This window comes from Myotis daubentonii, chromosome 10, assembly GCF_963259705.1.
Source record: "Myotis daubentonii chromosome 10, mMyoDau2.1, whole genome shotgun sequence".
In the NCBI taxonomy this organism is placed as follows: domain Eukaryota; kingdom Metazoa; phylum Chordata; class Mammalia; order Chiroptera; family Vespertilionidae; genus Myotis; species Myotis daubentonii.
In genome coordinates, this window is record NC_081849.1 from 66,065,684 (window position 1) to 66,084,809 (window position 19,126).

Genomic DNA, 19,126 nt, shown 5'->3' on the forward strand with positions numbered 1-19,126 from the left:
AGTAATTCTGTGTGGTTTCTGTGTTGAGCACTGGGAAATGAATCAAGCCATGGCAATGAGAAGGCTATTGGAAGGCAGATGTGAGAAATGCTAGCTAAGGGACTGGGTGAGTAATATTTGCCAATTACAATTTTTCTTAATTTTCTGGTAAGACTCATAGCAAAGCAACTTCTAAATAACTTCCCTTCCTTGTTGTTTTAATGGAAAAATAATGGAAGTGAGGGGCCTCGTGCTGTGTCAGAAAAATATTCAGGTCCTCCCAGACAGTCTGGGGCTTGCCTGCAAATCCACGACGTGAGTTGAAATCTGTCTATTTTATCTAGTTGCTTCTTATACTGAGCCACTGTGGGCGAGTGGATGTAAAACGATGCCAAAAGAATACATTTCTGATTTTTTTTTTTGAGCTGGATATTTTGGTAGCCAACCTCAGCTCAGGACATCCTGAATGAAAAATGCTTCTGCAAAACCAAAGCAGCACCAACACTTAGACATGCCCTGTTCCCTGCACCCTGTCACTGTGCGTGGATGCTGGTCTCAGTCTGATGGTAGCCAGAGAAGAAGATGGGAAAGACAGCAAGAGAAGAAGAAGGCAAACCATGAGTGTTAGACATGGGAAGAACATCAGTCCCCTAGGGAAAGATGACTAGAGACAAGTCCAAGATTTGATGATAACAGTGGAATAACCAGAATTCTTACCCATTACTGGCAAGAATACATCACTTTAGAAAACAAGTTGGCATTATCTTATGCAGTTGAAGAGGCTTGAATCCTGTAAACTCATCAATTCCACCTCTAGGCAATATTCTTACAGAAACTCTTACACGCAGGGCACAAGGTGACATGTGCAAGAATGTTCACAGCAGCAAAATTTGTAATTGCAGAAAACTGGAAACAACCCAAATGTCCAGTAGCAATGGAATGGACAGAGAATATAAGCATGCAATAGAATGTTATGCAGCGATGAAAAAGGATGAGGCACAACTGCACATATCAACATGGGTGAATCTCACAAAGCATTGCATAGCAAAAGTATGTTATTGCAAAATACGTACAGAGCAATTGCTTCCTCTAAAATTAAACATGAAAAGTAAAATATTGTTTATGGAGATATGTCTATTTATGGAGATGCATATCTATAGTAAAACGATTAATTTTTAAAAAGGGGAAAAGGATGGTGAAAACAAAATCCAGGACAGTGAGGACAGGGGATGGGATTGGGGAGGGCAAACTCACGGTAATGTTGCATTTCTTAAACCAGCTGGCTAAGTCTAAGGGTGTTCATTGACCACTGTCTGTTTACTTTTACACAAATATTATACATATTCTTTGGCTATTATTCAATTTTTAATTTAAGAAAAGAAAAGCCACCTACTGATGCTGCCAACTCACAAAAAATAAATCTTTAAGAAATTTAACATGTTCTCTGCTCTGCTATTTTCTTCTGCCCAACCCAGAGATGAGGAGATGGGCCGTCAGTCTAAACACTAAGCGGGAGGAGATAGAGAAGGAACTGACTAGAAACAAAGGCAACCGTGGGAAGTCCCCTTCTGGAAAGCAGCTCCAAGGAGACAGAGCTGCTGCCAGAACCTACACCTCGGGACTCCGGTTGCTGCATAAAAAAATAAATGTTAGGAACAAAAACAAACACCCACATCTCCATGCTGGACAGCAGAGGAGCAAGTTGCCAAATATTTTACTGTATTTTTTTCTGGATTGTTTTTTACTCTCTAATCTAAACTCCATATTCCTCCTCTTCTCTGTTTCCATATGTTAGAAGCTAAGTCCAGGTGGAAAAACAAAAACAAAAAGGCTGGGTGCTCCATTTATTGTCAACAGGGATGGTTCAGATTATTGTTCAACTAGAAGGAACTCAGTGCCTTAGAAACATCTCATTACTTGATGCAGCCACTTCTACGTACTATCCTTAGACGGCCCTGGAGCAAAATGCAGAATCCCTCACAGCCCTCTCTCTTTCTTCCATTTCTCAGCAAGAGTTTCCTTATTACAGTGAAGCTGAAACTGGATACAATTGCAGTAGGGCCAGACCTTTCTGATAAATAATATTTAGCCCATTTCATCATCTGAGCCTTTAAAACCCAGTATCTATTAAGGACCCTCTTAGGGGAAGAGCTGCTTGCTCTGTGAAAACAGATTAATGCTGGACATCAATAAAGGCTGTAGGAATAAATATTACATGCTTACTAGCTGCCAGGTAGAGTGTCAAGTAATGTATAAGCATTCTTTCAGTTAATCCTAATAATCCTTCTGTGAGAGAGGTAGGTGTTAATATTATCCCAACCTCACAGATGAGGAATCTCTTGGAGAGCTTAAGTAATTTTCCCAAGGTCACACAACTAGTAAGTGGTATAACAAGGAGGGAAACCAGGTCTAACATAGTATCTAGCCCTAATCCCTATACTACAAGGTCACTGAAGTATGGTGATAGTAGAAGTAGAGTTGCCATTGAAATACATTAGAAATAAAATTCAAGTCTACTTGATAGCTAAGCTCATAACTTCTCTATCTGAAGTCACCAAAGGTGGTTTGGGGTTTGGTTTGGTGAGGGTCTATAAATTATTTTTAACAATTCAAATAGTCTAATTTAAATGTTATATATATAGTGCAATATGTATAATATATAAATATCTATCTATATAAAAGCCTAAGTGACCATTTAACCATTTGACCAATAGCTATGATGTGCACTGACCACCAGGGGGGAGACACTCAATGCACAGGCATGGAAACATGGAACAAATGGATGAATCTCAGAGGGAAGGGGGGAGGGGGGGAAGAGATTAACCAAAGATCTTAGATGCATACTAGAGGCCCAGTGTACGAATTTGTGCACTGGTGGGGGGTCCCTCGGCCTGGCCTGTGGGGATCAGGCCAAAACTGGCAGTCTGACATCCCCCGAGGGTCCCAGATTGCGAGAGGGTGCAGGTCAGGCTGAGGGACCCCACCAGTGCACGAATTCGTGCACTGGGCCTTTAGTATATAATAAAATAGATCACACATGAAGCCATTTCATTGAAATTATCAATCTAATAAGAAACAAATTTGTGATATATTAATATACATATTTCTATATGAACACATTCAATAAGAACTACCAATGGGTCTGATAACTACTATAATTTTAAAGTAGCGATGGCCATAAACATTGTTTCAAGGTATTTGCAACAGCATATGTATTTGATATGGAAATACTTCTGCTTCTATTGGTGACAAGGTCGAAGGCACTGCCAATGCCGCTATGGTTTGTTGCCTACACTCATAATGGCAGGAAATGCTAAATTTTAAAATTCATAATGGAAGGAAATGCTGTTTTGGTTAGAGGTTAGTACAAATAAAGCTGCAATTTTTTCCCCCCATCTGAGTTCACTGACCCCTTGAATCCTAAGCACAGGCCTGAACCCAGGTGAAGAACCCTTCTTCAATAACCTGACGATCACCTCCTGGAAGTGCTAAGCTTATTCCTGATAAGGCGTCAGTCTAATCGATGCATTTGAATTCTTGCTTTGACATAGAATTAGTTGTATCCATCCATTATAGCATGTGACCAATAATTAACATCCAGGAACAAAGAATAAGGATGTAATATCCAGGAACACGTTCACTGTGACTGGTGGACCACATGTCGCTGAGAACCCCTGCGGATGGTGTTTACAGTAGGCCATGCTTGATCGAATGGTGTCTGTGTTGGAAAGGAACACACATACACTGCTACCTAAAGACACTGCATGCAAGGACCATGTTGTTTCGGTATAGGGCAAAAACTCGGCTGGGAAAAGGAAGCTAATGTTTTGAATGAATGAAATAGTTTTTCTACAAGTCTGAATTACCTACGGTCTGTCAGTGTTTTGAGAGAACAAAGGCCACTTGTAAACCTACAATGCATGGTGGAGACTGTGGTCTGAAATTTGACTTCAGGTCTTGGCTGAAGATTTCAGAGAAACAGCGCCACACCAATAGACACTGTGGACGAGGGGGAACTTTGCTAAATGTGATGCTTCTGCTCAATGGCTGGTTTGTTAAGAGTAAAACTATGTTCTCAGGTTTCTGGTTGGCCTGGAAGTAAATATCATAGGTCAGGGTTTAGAAAACACGTTAGGCATCAGAGTGGAAGTTTATCCAAACATAAGCCACACAGGGTTCCTGCAAGATGAAGGCCATTTTAGTACCAATAAAGGGACAAAGCACATACAAAAGACAAAGCTATGTATTAGAATTCCCTAAGACAAATACTGAGGCTCAGGTCCTACCTCAGACCAATAAAGTCAGAATAACTGGAGAGAGGGCCTGGGGATCTGTATTTGTAAGGGTTGAGACACACTGATTTAGTTCAACATTCCTTTGCTATTCGTCCCATCAAGATGAATCTGGCCTTGCTTTGTGATTTGCTTTGACCCAGAGAATGCCATGGACTTTGGAACCCTGGGTTTACAAGGACTGGCATCCTTTGCTTCTCAATTTGGGGGACCAGTCCTCATGCTGTGAAAGCCAGGCCAGGACACTGCCTGGTTAGAGGTCATCTGGAGAGAGCCCTGGAGGAGAGGAGACCATCTTGGATAGCCTAGCTTTCTCCAAACTCTCAGCTGAATGCATTTGCATGTGCGACCTCAGTCTGAATCATCTGAATCAGAAGAACCACCTGGCTGAGCACATCCCCTCAATATCATTGTGAGGAATAATACATTACGGTGTTTAAGTCACTACATTTTGGTGTGACTTCTTATTCCATAATAAACTAAACAAAAAAATGTTTACTGACAATGCTCTATTCTTTTCTTGAAATATCTGTTGTTCCTATCTTGGGATCTTGACATGAACTGAAAAGCAAGGCTGGATACATCTTTCTAAAGCAGATAGAAGACATGATTACACTGAGAGCTTAGGTGAAAGCTTACCTAATACAAAGGAAGACCAATATCCCCTGTGGTCTTAGGTAAATGCCCTGCTCCTGAGAGTTGGGTGGCCATTGTGATAGACATAGAGACCCACCATCAGATCCCCCTACCAAGGTGCACTTGCTGCCCTGCTGCAGGGAGTCCAGTCAACAGAAAGCCTCCAGCCCCCAGCCCCTACGGGGTCTGCCTCGGCTGCACAGAGCAATCTTTGCTATGATGAGGCCCACCTTTGGTGACTGAGTGAGGTGGGGATAGAAAGGCCTGGTCATTTGGGCCTGATGTGGAATACTGATAGAAAAGACTCTCTCTGGAGTTCCCTGCAGGTTGGCCAAGGTTTAGATGGCCTGTGCCACGGCTGGATTTCTCACCCCTTCCTTTCACATGTGTCACTTCCTAATAAACATCTTGTATCCCAAACGTGGCCTCAATGTTTGCTTCTGGAGAACTCAACCTGTGACTGCCATAGATCTAGGAGGTTTTACTTCTGAGGATGTGGGATGTGGGTTGATTGCTATGTTCTGGTTGTTCTGGCCACAGACTGATTCCTATAAAAGGACAGAAGAACTTTCCTAGGTCTAAAAGATGGAGACAAAGAACCCATGAATCAGGGCTTCCCTCTTTGTGGAAGGGAACAGGGCTGGGAGAGAGATGAAGATCCTGTTGAACAGTTTCTGTAACAACGCCAAAACATTTTCCCGGAAAATTAGCTGCATTTGGTAATCGTTGTCTAGAATCTGTCCAGCAGTTACTTTCCTCCATTACAGAGTGTCTTAAACGCTCACTCCCTCTCAACCAGTCGCATTTATTGCTCGTTGCTTACTCTGAGTTTGTCACTGCAATCAAGAATGTGGTGAAGACCTGCCTGGAACTGTGATTTCCTTCAGAAATAGTTCATAATGCTCCCAAAGCTGTTTAAAATTATTTTAAAAAAATGAACTGTCAGCAGGAAATTCAAGAAAGGCAGGTGGCCAGCTCTCTGTGGATTATCCGAGGAAACCCTCAAATCCTTCCACTCAAAGCACCATGGTTATTCTTTTAATTGTGTGTAGTCAAAGAAGCACAATAAAGATCATGTTCGTTTTAGGAAAGCACAGCTGGAAAGCTGGAGTTATGCTTTCTGTCTGCACAACATGCTTTCCCCATCCTCCTCCTCCCTGGAGGCACCCTCTTGCCTGTAGGGGACAAGTGATTCCATGTGGACTGGATGCGCTGCCAAAGACTGTCCATTGCCAACACTCCACCCAACTTTGTGACCACCACCACCTCCTACACACCCAAGGGCACACATGTGGGCTACATCTGGCCAACCCGAGTGTTCCACCCCTTCCCACTCCACTGCCCTCTTGGCCTCAAAGGCACGGTGGTGCAGGGGAAAGGTCGGTTTGGGTTGTCAAATCTCAGATATGACTACTATTTAAAGCCTTAAGCGAGTTTCTAGGGTGAAACTTCTGGTTCCTCATTTATAAAGTAGTACATTCAATCACATAAAATATCGGGGAGCTACCAGAATGTCACAAAAAGGGGTGTGTCAGACCACAGGCCCGAGGGCTTGCACATGCTCCCGTGGCCCTCCTGATACCCTGTGAAGTAACTGATCTCCCTCTGAGTTTACAGAACAAGAAACCAGCCCAAAGCTAGTAAGTGACAAAGCTAACATATAAACCAGGCTTGTCTAGCTCCACAGTCTACCTTCCTCTCCTGATACCAGACAACCCACCATTGATCATGACTCTCCAGAATGACCAAGCTTTGAGGGTGGCGGTTCCTTCGCTCTGGACTCAGCCTCTAGCTGAAGGTCTCGGGAAGCATGGGAGCACCTTCTTCCCATAAAGCTCCTAATATTCCCTGTTTCCCAGGGATTCCCCTGCCCTGACCTCTCTCCACCCTGAATCCATCCTCTTGCTGACATTTTAAACTTCCCAAAGAACAGGTGCTTACACACCTTCCATGGTGACAAGTGGTGTCTGCTGCCACTTTGAGGGACTTAGAGGAGTCAGATTCATGGAGACAGAAAGTAGAATGGTGGTTCCAGAGCTAGGGAGAGGGTTGGGGTGGGGGATATACTATTCAGTGGGCCAGGGTTTCAGTGTTCCAAGATGGAAAGTGCTACGGAAATGAACGGTGGTGACGGTTGCCCACAAACATATGTAATACCACTGAACTGTACACTTAAAAATGGTTGAGGTGGTAAATTTTATGTTTTGTGTTTTGCCACAATAATAATAATAAAAAAAACAAACCCAACAACCTTCAATGGCTGCCCAGTGCCTATATAATAAACACTCACCCCTTTGCCTACCACAGAGGCCCCACAATCCCCTTCCACTTTCTCTCCCAGCTTTTATTATCCAGGCTCCAGACTAGAAACTGGGTTAAGCACTCTGCCTGTGCCCTGCCCCAAATACTCTTCCATACTCAAGGTTCTGCCCACCCACCGTGTTTTCTCTGCTCATCTTAGCCAATTTTAGCATCTGTGCTTTTAGCACAAGTTCCCAGATAAAGTCATAACTTTTCCTACCAGTGCGTGAACCTGGTCTCACCATCTACTAAGCTCTAGTGCTTTCTAAAATTCCGGATACTCTGTCTATGGGAGATGAGCTATGTGACCTCACAGCTAATCCTAGATGGGAAACACATTATTTCTCAGGCCTGCTGTAATTATAACTAACATATGCAGGTTCCTATTTTAAATATATTAGCATATTGCTGCCAATCTGTCATTTCAGAGGTGGGTCCCCTTGAGAAGCTGAAAACCACTGGACTGGAAACCAGAAGGCCTGGGGTCTCAGCTCCGACATGAAATGGGTAGGAGACTTTGGGGCAGTCCCTTAACCTCTGGGCTTTGTTTCTCCATCTGGAACATTAGATCTGAAAGTCGTTTCAGCTGTAAAACGTTACCTCTCTGAGATGTTCCATCCTGAAATCACTGAATAACCTGAACTGATACTGATAATGAAAACAAAATAAAAATACAATGACTTAAATTACAATCAGGGAAAACAGACTTGTTGGATATTATGCTAAAGGCATAATATCAGAAGCTATGCCCTGTGAGGTTGGATAAGAATGAAAACTGACCAGTGCCTTTTCTTTCAATGTTCATATGGAAACTAATTTCAATGAAAATAGTTTCATTAAAATAAAGATAGAAAAACCTGTAATGGTTTCAATGCTTTTGCCAGAAAATATTAGCTTAATAAAATTTGTTCTAGGAAAATGTTCTTAAAGAAAGTCATCAGTGTTGCTATTATTCTGATTACAAATTTATATTTCTAAATGTGGCGTCAAAACTTCCTTGGGGTTCAGATGACGATTCAGTGATGTAAGAACAAAATGTCCTGAATTTCAAAGACCATGACAACATCAAAAGAGACCATGGATGCCCTGACCAGTTTGGCTCAGTGGATTGAGCGTCGGCCTGCGGACTGAAGGGTCCCAGGTTCAATTCCCGTCAAGGGCATGTACATTGGTTGCGAGCATATCCCCAGTAGGGGGTGTGCAGGAGGCAGCTGATCGATGTTTCTAACTCTCTATCTCTCTCCCTTCCTCTCTGTAAAAAATCAATAAAATATATTTTTTTAAAAAGAGACCATGGCAGCAACTCTGACATTCGGAGGACAGAGAAAGACCCCAAAGGAAGCAGCAAAGTGGCCTTGACAGTGATGGCTGTGGGTTGTCACCAGCCAAGGAGAAAGAGGAGTAGCCCTCTGATCTACCTGTAACACTATTAAATCAATATATATTGACTATACACACACACATACACATATATACACACATACACACAGACATATATACTTATATACACACATGCACATATACATTTATATACATACACACACACACACACACACACACAACACATACCTGAGTCAATACTAGTAGAGGGTGTGTGTGTGTATATCTATACCTATAAATATATACACTGAAGGCCACTATGCTATTCTATATTTCTTGCTAACTGTGCCCCTCTGGGCATTACTAAAAAGTAGATATTTCAGTTACTTCTTAGAAGCTATCTTCACAATAACTCAGTCCAAACCTGGCATTTTACAGATGAACAAACTGAGGCTCAGAAAAGGCCACTGCCCCAGACGACCAGGCCGTGTCCAATTGTTAGAATGGTACAGATGCCAAAGGCTTGCTCCCCCTCGGCCAGGTCGAGCGCCCACCTTCACCCTTCACCTGGCCTCTGAGGCTGGCCGCAGCTGCCTGGTTTCCCTGGGCATCGCTTGCTGGGAATACAAGGGGACGCCCGCTCCCTCTCCCAGCACCCTGTTGCTCCCTGCGGGGAGCTGTCACTCCTTTAAGTGGGCATTTTAAGGAACCATCCAAAACTAAGTCTACTTTGGTTTCGATTTTTAAGTTAAGAGCTGTGGAGTTTGGCAGGGAGGGCGGTTTCTATTTTGGCAGACACATATGCATGCTTCTGTGCTGTGTGTCTCATGCTGGAAAGCAAGTCCATGGCTAAGGTCCGCTGTTTTCATTATCAGCCGCTTGACATTTGGACTGTGTGCTCAGTCCAGCCTGACAGAGGATGCCTTTCTTAACATGGGACCTCTTCCCTCCTCCATTCTGCCCTCATCTCTACCCACCACCCCACCCTCCACCCAGCATTTTGGGCAGGAGCTCTGCCAACATTTGTAAATCACCTACATGACATGCTGCGTGGTGAAACCCTCCCTATCACAAACATATGTGGGCCTTGTTCCTTTGTTGCCTGTTTTTGGCAGCCAGGGGAGTGCCATGGCAGCTCTCATTGTGTTTTGCATTCACGAGAAGGGTCAGCGGGCACCGTGTGATATTTGCCACAAGTTTCTGAGTGGCAGGCAATCCCTTTGTCCATCTCAGTGGCACATACAGCCACAATCTGGTCTCCCAAGCGGCTGCTCTATGCACAGAGCTGCACGGGACACGTGTGCAATGCTAAGCATGGCAGCGCTCACAGACTGGGCTGGGGACACGAAATAACAGGTGGCGGAGGCAGCCATGAAAGGACCTGGAGGACATGCCGAGTGTGCCCGCTGCCACCCTCCTCAAGCAGTGAGCATATGGGGGACACCTGACGTGTCCATTGCTCCCTGGCCATTCAACACTCAAGTCTGCCCTTAATGGCCTAACTATTAATATGACAACTTTCCCCAAAGAGTTGATTTTCATTCATTTGCCCTGATATTGATTTTTATCATTTATAATTCTCCTCTTGTTATGTACATTCTTATAAGTAGAGATTCCTCTCACCAGAGCCCAGAAATATGTCTTTCAACAATTTCTTTTGTTCATCAAGGTAGTTAACATTTTTGGCAATATCTAAATTTCTCACATGCTTTTAATGATTAGAATGACTGGGGTGGGGTAGGCAAATCTATTCTTTTTACATTAGAACACCCATAATTTTACCTGATCTATAAATTCTTCTAATGTAAAAGTAACCCAGTAACCCCTATGAAATTCTTTGTGAACTCTCATTTATTATGTCAAATTGAAGTACTTTCAAGGAAGTATGTGTCTGATTAATTTCTGTTTGGAGCATGGATTTGCCTAATGGAAAACTCGAACATTTAGAATCCCAAATACCCAGGGAGCCAAAATTGAGGTCCCAATGTTGCCTCAAATAAAAAATTGAGGGAAATAAAAATGAAGTCCAAAACATTTAAATTTCTTCTCTTGACTAAGCAAATGCTTGCTGAGGGGCTTTCTAATTTCTCCAAAAACTTTCTGGAGGTGAACAGTGCAACCGTCAAGTAATCATTGGAGAAGCCTTGTCCTGAGGAGCCGAGATCCACAAACAAAGGCAGGGTGGATAGGCTTGGCCAGGAGTAATATCTGATCTGATCCCTAAAGGGGAGGTCACACTAGGGGCATCAGGTAGAGAGATTTTGTCTTGGGCTCCAGGTATAATATACAAATACTAGGGGCCCGGTGCACGAAATTCGTGCACTGGGTGTGTGGAGGGGGGAGTGTCCCTCAGCCCAGCCTGCCCCCTCTCACATACTGGGAGCCCTCAGGCATTGACCCCCATCACCCTCCAATTGCAGGATCGGCCCCTTGCCCAGGCCTGACACCTCTGACAGAGGCGTCAGGCCTGGGCAGGGGACCCTCATTTCCCCCCATCACTGGTTCTGCACCCAGCCCAGGCCTGATGCCTCTGGCCCAGGCATCAGGCCTGGGCAGGGGACCCCCAGACTCCTCCGATTGCTGGCTCTACCCCTTGCCCAGGCCTGATGCCTCAGCCAGAGGCGTAGACCCCCATCACCCTCTGATCACCTGATCAGCCCCTTGCCCAGGCCTGACGCCTTCGCCAGAGGTGTCAGGCTTGGACAGGGGGCCCCCATCTTCCCCCGATCACTGGCTCTGGCCCCCGCCCAGGCCTGAGGCCTCTGGCCCAGGAATCATGCCTGGGCAGAGGACCCCCATCTCCCTCTGATCGCTTGCTCCACCCCCCGCCCAAGCCTGACGCCTATGACCCAGGCTTCAGGCCTGGGCAAGGGGACCATCATATCCCCCCAATCCCCAGCTCAGCCCCCCGCCCAGGCCTGATGCCTCGGCCAGAGGAGTTGACCCTCATCACCCTCCGATCACCAATCACCGGATCGATGCCCCTTGACCAGGCCTGAGGCCTCCAGCAGAGGTGTCAGGCCTGAGCAGGGGACCCCCAGCTCCCCGCGGTTGCAGGCTCTGCCCCTGCCCCTGCAGGACGCCTCTGACTGAGGCGTCTGGCCCGGGCAGCGGGGACCCGCAGCTGCAGCGGCCCCGCGATCGTGGGCTCCGCTTTAGGCCCAGGCAAGGGACCCCTAGCTCCCGGGACTGCCAGCTTCGACCGTGCCCAGCTCCCATTGCTGGCTCCACTCCTACTTCCTGCTATCACTGGCCAGGGCGGCAAAGGCGCCTGATTCTCCGATCATGGCTGGGGGGCAGGGCAAAGGCGGCCCCAGGGCCGCCTTTGCCCTGCCCCCCAGCTCTCAGCTTCCCCCTGGGTTTCCAATCACTGTCAGTGGCAGGGGGCTTCTTCCTGCTTTCCCTTTCACCTCCCTGCATTGTGCCTACATATGCAAATTAGCCGCCATCTTGTTGGCAGTTAACTGCCAATCTTAGTTGGCAGTTAACTGCCAATCATAGTTGGCAGTTAATTTGCATATAGCCCTGATTAGCCAATGAAAAGGGTATCTTCGTACGCCAATTACCATTTTTCTCTTTTATTAGTGTAGATGATCATAGATTGGTCAAAGGAGATTACATTGACCTTTCCTCATGAAATTTGTTCAAGCTCTCCTTTTGCTCCCAAATACACTAATTCTCTCATTAATGATTCACTTTTTTGGGGCTGAGTATTCTCTTTTTGACTGCTGAACAATGCCTACACTTTGGTCTTGTGTACTTCAACAGAAACTCAGACCACTCTTCCCCTGTGGAAAGTAGAACCGCAGAGGCCACATTTTGGCTGGTGTGGGCCTCTGCTTGAGGCCAGCCATGCCCAATCGATGTTTTTAGGTTTTGTTTTCAACCCACTCTCCCATTCCCACAAGCCAAAGGCCCCAAAGCATGTTCATACCTGATGGAAGTTACCCACTTGCCGCACATAACCAGCCACTTCCTTATCAGATTTAAAGATCTTCCAAACTTTTCTTTCTGCTTTCTTGTATTCCCGGGATCCTTTCCAATTCATGGCCATCAGGGAGCGCTCTGTCAGGGGGGCTGCCACGATGATGTCCAGTTGGCCATTGTAGATGAGCACCTACATGAAATCGAGCCAGGAACAAATGCAGGAGTCAGTGAGTTAAGCCAGTGACTCTACCTAGGTAGCCAAAGTGCACATGCACATGCACACGCATGGGAGAAAAGGGACCATGAGCTTCTCTCCTGTGGTGCTCCCAGAGGCCTGGCTCACAGGCCAGTGGGGTCATTTTCTTCCAGTTGGCCACACACATCAACAACCTGAAATAAACTGGAGCCTTGTCTCAACTGTTGCCTTCTCCCAACATTTGATTCTTCACAGGAATCTACCTAAAGGCCGCTCTTGGTTGCAAACATGTTTGCACTGTAATACTCGATGATATTACATGCTCGGAGGTATGGCTATGCTAAAGAGTAGGACTGTACTTACCACATGTTAGTAGAGCTGAGGAATACTACACCCCGGATTTTCACGAGGCCTGCATTTCATTAACTGGGCTTTCAGGCACTGCAGTAGCTGGTGGGCTGGGCCTTCCCTGGGGGTTGTTAACCCATATGGCTCTCCTCTCCACATTGATTGTACAGTGGCCACTATAATGCTTTGAGGCAGACAGACAGATGCAGGTGCCTCAGATTTGTTACTTGTTGGAGGCAACTATGTCTGCCATGCAACTTCTAAGACCTCCTGTTCTTAAATAAGACAGCTATTTGCCAACAGTGAGCAATGTCCTTCCTTCCCAGAATTCATTTGTATTTTTTGCCAATTTGATGGCTATTATAATAGAAACAACCCTGGGGAAGCTCTTATCTCTTCTTCCCAAACAATGTTCAATTTGCTTGGAAAAGAATCCAGGTAGCACCCAGCGCGGGTGAAGCTGTGGCACGCCCCAGCAGGGCAACAGGTGCTCTCCTCTGCAGGGCCACTTAACGCAAACTCTTTCAATGTTGAGACTTTCCATCTCAGTAGTCCTGAATTTTTAATGAATTTTATGAAAATAAGCCCAAAGAAACTATATTCGTTAGTCTTATTATAAAGAAAAACTCAAGCACAATCTAAAGGTTCCATGATTAGTAAGTGGTTAAATGAACTGTGGTATGGACATTTTTTGGGATAGAGCAAAACCATCGAAAATGTTTGCCTGAACCATGAAGCAAAGTGGAAAACCCTTATCCCATAAGTCTGAGAGCCAAAAGTCAAATATATATATCACCATTAGGAATGAATAAGATAGGTAGACATATTCTCATGTGTGTAATGAGACTGTTTAAAAAAATGAATACAACCCATTAATTTCAGTCCTTTTCTCTTTTGTTTTCTACTCTTCTTAGGCTATTTTTATGCAACTCCCACAATAGGAATGCTCATACGACACTGTCCCTCTGTCCCCAGCAAGGGGTGTTCCTCAGCTCCATGCCACCGTTCATCTATCTGGAAGCTCTGGTTTGGCTCAAGTGAAGACCTTTGGTTGAATCCTCACACTGGATAGAAAAGGTTTCACTGCATGTTTCCATCCCGGCCTCCCTGGTACAGGCTTCTTAAAGGCTCACACATAATTAAAAAGCCCGGGACTTTGACACACTGCAAATCCTCCGGCAGCCCTGGCCAGGACTCGGGGGAAGATGAAAGAGTCCTGGGCTCTGCCGCAAGAACGCGGGTCTTTCATGTCCTTCCGTCCCCATCACCACTTCACTCCCCTCAACAGAAACCCAGAGGGGAAAATCCTGGTCGATTTAAAGCATCTTGAGAAAACTCAACTCCCCCCTAGCAATAAAATTTTGCATTGTTTATTCAAAGACATTGCCTCAAAGACCTTGAGTACTTCTGGCCCAGGCAAAACTCCTACAGCTGTTTCGCCGACAGTATGGAAACAATTATATATGATCTGTACCAGCAAACAAGGCTTAAATGCTCCACCATTCTAGGAAGGCCTGATTATAGCTGATTAACAGAGATAATCATCTCTAAAGTAATTCCTCGGCTAGCCCTCAATGAAAAGATGCCGATTCACTAGGAGATGCACCAGACTCTCCGGCGTTTTCCTCTCCGTGGCCACAAAATGAAGCTTGCTGAGTGTCTTTCTGAGTGTCTCTTGTAGGGACTTGCTAGCAACAGTATATTTTGAAATTGATTTAAGGGATTTCATCAATCGATGTCATCTTTAAGGGATGAAAACCCACAGATTACAGCAAAAACAGGCTAAGATGTACAGCATTAGTGTGCATGGTTGTTGAACTGAATTGAGATGAATCCCAGCCCTGAGCTGCGTCCCTGGTCACCTCCACTGGTCCTAAACCAGAGCACTAGCTCCCTGGAATGCTGCAGTGAAGGGCTGACCTGAATCACTTTGTGCATGTGACAGGCGGAAGGCCCCCTTTGGGGGGGGATGGGGATAAATGGAAATCCTTCCTTTACAAAACAAGGAAAACATTTTTAACTTTTAAAGGGCACATAAGTCAAATGCAACCAAAACAGAAATCAGATTAATGTTCAAGTGAAGTGATTTCAGGGCTGGCCTTTAAGGTCGCCAGCCTTAAATATAAGAATTCCTGAGCTTTTATTTTTATCTAAATGTCACGTTTATTCTCGTCGGACCTCACAGGAATATCCCAGTTGCCTGTGGGGCTGGATGAGTGGGCAAAATATCCCAGGGTGCACTGACAGTGAGCTGAGAAGCCAGGTGGGTGAAGTGCATGGGTGGGTGGTCCTGAAGCCCAAGGGCACATGTGGGCGACCCACATCCTAACAGAGAAGTTTAAGGACAAGGCATACGCCCTGACACATTGGCCAATTATGCAGGATCTACACACACACATTCGCTTCATTTTTTTCCCTGTAGGGTGACCAGCTGTCCCGGTTTGTCCTGGGCTGAGGAGTTTCCCAGGATGCAGGACTTTCAGGCTAAAACTGGGACAGTCTGGGGCAAACCTCCCCCGGAGGCTTGCTGGTATTTTAAGCAACAGGATCTAAAGACAGAGTGGAGACAGAAATGAATGCAGCCTTGAGCTACACTCCCCTTGTCAGCAGTGAGCCTAACAAAACCCGGAGCAGGGACAGGGCTGCTGGGAGCTGGTTTCCCAGGCAGCATCCGAAACACGTGTCCTGGGTGGTCAGCTGTGAGGCCTCCTTTTAGAGAATGTTCTTTTCTGTCAGCACTTAGAGGACTGACTGGTGAGCTTGCTGGAAGTGACGGTTATGTGAAGACATGGAAAATACTTCTTATTAAAAAAAAATCAATGAACAACTATGATTCCACGGTTTGTGCTCTGTAATTACTATAAAAAGATGCTTCCAATTTGGGAGAAGAAAACATCAAATACAGGCAGTTAGGGTAGTCTAAGTATGAGTGATTTGTTTTAACTTGACTGTTTTCTAGGTTTATGTTATAAATGTGGTTAGGATGCTTTCATAATGAAAAATAATTTAAAAAACAAACAAACAATAACATTAAGAGGTTAGGCACCTCCATTTGGCAAAAGATGGGTTTTATCACAGAATAATTTATGGAAACTCCAATATTACCCATTCTCAATTTTTCATGGCAACTAGGTAAAAAGCACAACTTCAGTTCATTCACAGGCGACCCTAAAGACTCATTCCAGAATTCAAGCATTTGCAAGAGACAGCACTAGGTCGTCTGGATTACAAGCATCTTTCTTGGGGAGGTCAAAGGACAGAGATGAGAAAAGCATTTTTATGATGTTCTTTATTTTCTGAAGTGCTTTCGTGTCCACATGGCTTTATTCTCATTCTGCTACACGAGGTCGGGATGAAAGTGTTCGCCTCCGCTTTAGGAAATTGTGACACAGCGAGGTGCCAGAATGCATCCTAGATCCCGATGTGCAAACTTGTACCTGGAACTCCCCAGGGAAAGAGCTAAAGGCCTTCGAACCAACAAGCATGTACTGACTCCCCACAGCGAAGTGTTTGGTGCCCCTGGAAACGGAGAGTTGGTTGAGCATGACACAGCTCACATCTCCAGTTCAGAAACAATCTTGGCCTGTGTGCCCAAGTCCGGTGACATAGCTGCGTCATTTCTCACTTTGGCTCTGTGGGCAAGGATGAGTGCAAGGGCATTGCTCAGCTGGTGGCAGATGCTTCACTTCTGCAGGGAGTGGCCTTGGTGAAGCTGCTGTGGGGCGGCATCAGCTCCTGGAGACGGAAGCTCCCTGAGCACCCGGTCTGTCCGCAGCCCTTGCACAGTGCCTGGCGCCCCATTGAACGTATGGACACTTCCAGGGCATAGTCAGTTGCTCTCCTTAGGCGTTCTGCCATGCTGTAGAGTGCCTGCTGCTGTGGCTTGCCCAGGTCCACTCTTCCTTCTCCTGGTGACTGTCCTCCCAACCCCTAAAGCATACAGCCCCACTGGAGCTGTCAATCACAGTATCCCGCCGCCTCTTCGTGCCAGGGATGAGCATGTGACCTAAGCTAGGCCTCCCTGATGAATCTGCTCAGATTTTTTCCTGGTCCCTATCTTCCCTCTTCACTCCAGCTCTTCAGCTTTTCTGTGAATTCTGTGACCTCTCGTGTCTTCTGATCAAGTCCTTTTATGCTTCAAGTAACCAGAACTGTTTATGTTGCTAAGAGCACGCCATCCAAATGCATGCACCGCCAGACCAGTGCACACAGGCCCCAGCATGCAAAACAGGGAACCCCTGGAACCAGGCTTAACCTCCCTGAGCTTCAGTTCCCTTTCCTGGACGTGAAGATGGTAAGAGCTACATCCCACTGCAGCGAGGATGAATGAGGTGGTGTGCATACAGCTCCTAGGACAGGGCCTGATACAAACTGCGAGTCCAGTGACTGTTAGGTCCTCTTCATTTTTAGGCAGGTTGATCATTTGATAATGACTTGACTCAACAAAGCACTTCTTCTAAAACAAACCCCCAGTGTGTATAGATGGTCTTTTTGTGCTCACTACTTGGTTGCCAAGCGCACTCTTTCGGACAAAGGCCTATGGTAGGAGGGAATCCAGCCAGGGTAAACCTGAACTCTATATATTCAAACTCCTGAAATAACACACTTCTCCCTGGGACTTTTACACACGTCAGGTATAGCGTCTCAGAAATATTTTCCTGGTAGTCAGAGCCATAAGTTCACCAAGTACTCTTTTTAAAGGAACTTATAATTTTGAACCATGGGATTCAAAATCACAAGGAAGTTCCCCATATTTAAATGCTAGGAAAGTATGGTAAAAAGTATAGCTTTGAAAAGGATATTTTGAATAATAATTGAACATGTTCGTCCTTATTATGTTACAGGAAGTGTGCTAACCATTTTACATCCACGATGATTTCATAACACCCCCAGAAGGCAGGGGGTAGTTACGCTTTTTTAGATACAAGGAGACAGAGGTGCAGGGATGTGAGCCAACTGGTGACAGATTCAAGTTCAGATCTGCCTGAGTCCAAAAGGTTGTGATTCTAACCTCTCTTCCCCACTGTCTCCCTGCCCAAGTCACTACCCCGAAAGAACACATCGATCAGGCGGTGTATCTGTATTTGTAATTCCACACGCAAGGAGCAGACCTAATGATAAGTGTGCCTGCTTGTAATGAAGGATACATGTTTATAGTTAAGAGCACAGGCCCTGTGTCTGGGTTTTGAATCATAGCCCTGCTACTTACTAATAAGATTACCTTAATTAATTACTCAGCCTGTCTAGAGTTCCGTTTCCTCATTTGTAAAATGGGTATAAGGGAAACATATAGGACAGAGAGTCACTGGGAGAATTACACAACATATGCATGTAAAGCTCTTTGCGTCCTAGACACACAGTACATGCTCAGTTAATGCTAGCTATTATTATTGTCACCACATTTAAAGAGCTCAACTAGCTATTCAAACAGCTGCACAATTTCCAAAAGAAATGTCACCTGTGGATTACAATTGTGATTTAGGAATAAGGAGCTCGAATTCTAACACAACGGCTCGAGGTCATAAATTTGGTAAAACGAACAGCAGGGCCTTAGGAAAGTAGTATTACACTTGCAGACAGAAGACTTGAGGCCCAGCCCTGGCTCAGCCCCCAGGGCCTGTGCTTCTGGGGTGACATTGACATGGCATCTACTCACTCTTAGCCTTAACTTTCTCCTCTAGGAAGTGAAATAGCTACGTAGTAGAGTTGTTATGAGGGCCACATGGGATACAAGATGTAAAAATGTCCTGTCACTTGAAGAGCAGGGTTTCATCAATGGTTTTGTTACTCCTTATGAAGATTAATCTGAAAATTACATTGCGATAGTGGAGTGCAGAGGTTTTAAATTGGCTGCCTGAGGCCTTGCAGATCTATCCACTGAGTCTACAACGTGGCACAGTTTTTGCAATTAGATGCCAGCATTCAAATAGGAGGAGATCTGACACTGCTGGGCCCGTGTTTCCCCTGGGCCACAGTGACTAACCCTGGACTTGAGCTGTCCCTCTTACACACAGCCCCACCCCTTCCTCAGTGCCTCCCCCCTCCCCTCCACCCCCATAGGTGCAAGGGCAGTTGCCATTTTTTCGGTGCTTATGCTATTATTTTTCCTCAAAAAGAAAAATATTTC

General features: G+C 45.4%; 1 protein-coding gene across 2 annotated transcripts in view; it reads right to left on the reverse strand.

Annotated features, from left to right (window-relative positions):
• CPVL (carboxypeptidase vitellogenic like) overlaps positions 1-19,126 on the reverse strand; it is a 103,623-nt gene that overhangs the window by 10,718 nt on the left and 73,779 nt on the right. For both annotated transcript variants that reach the window (XM_059712658.1, XM_059712657.1), the window contains one exon: positions 12,463-12,645. In XM_059712658.1, the coding sequence (XP_059568641.1) occupies positions 12,463-12,645 (183 nt within the window). The remainder of the gene's footprint in view (positions 1-12,462; positions 12,646-19,126) is intronic.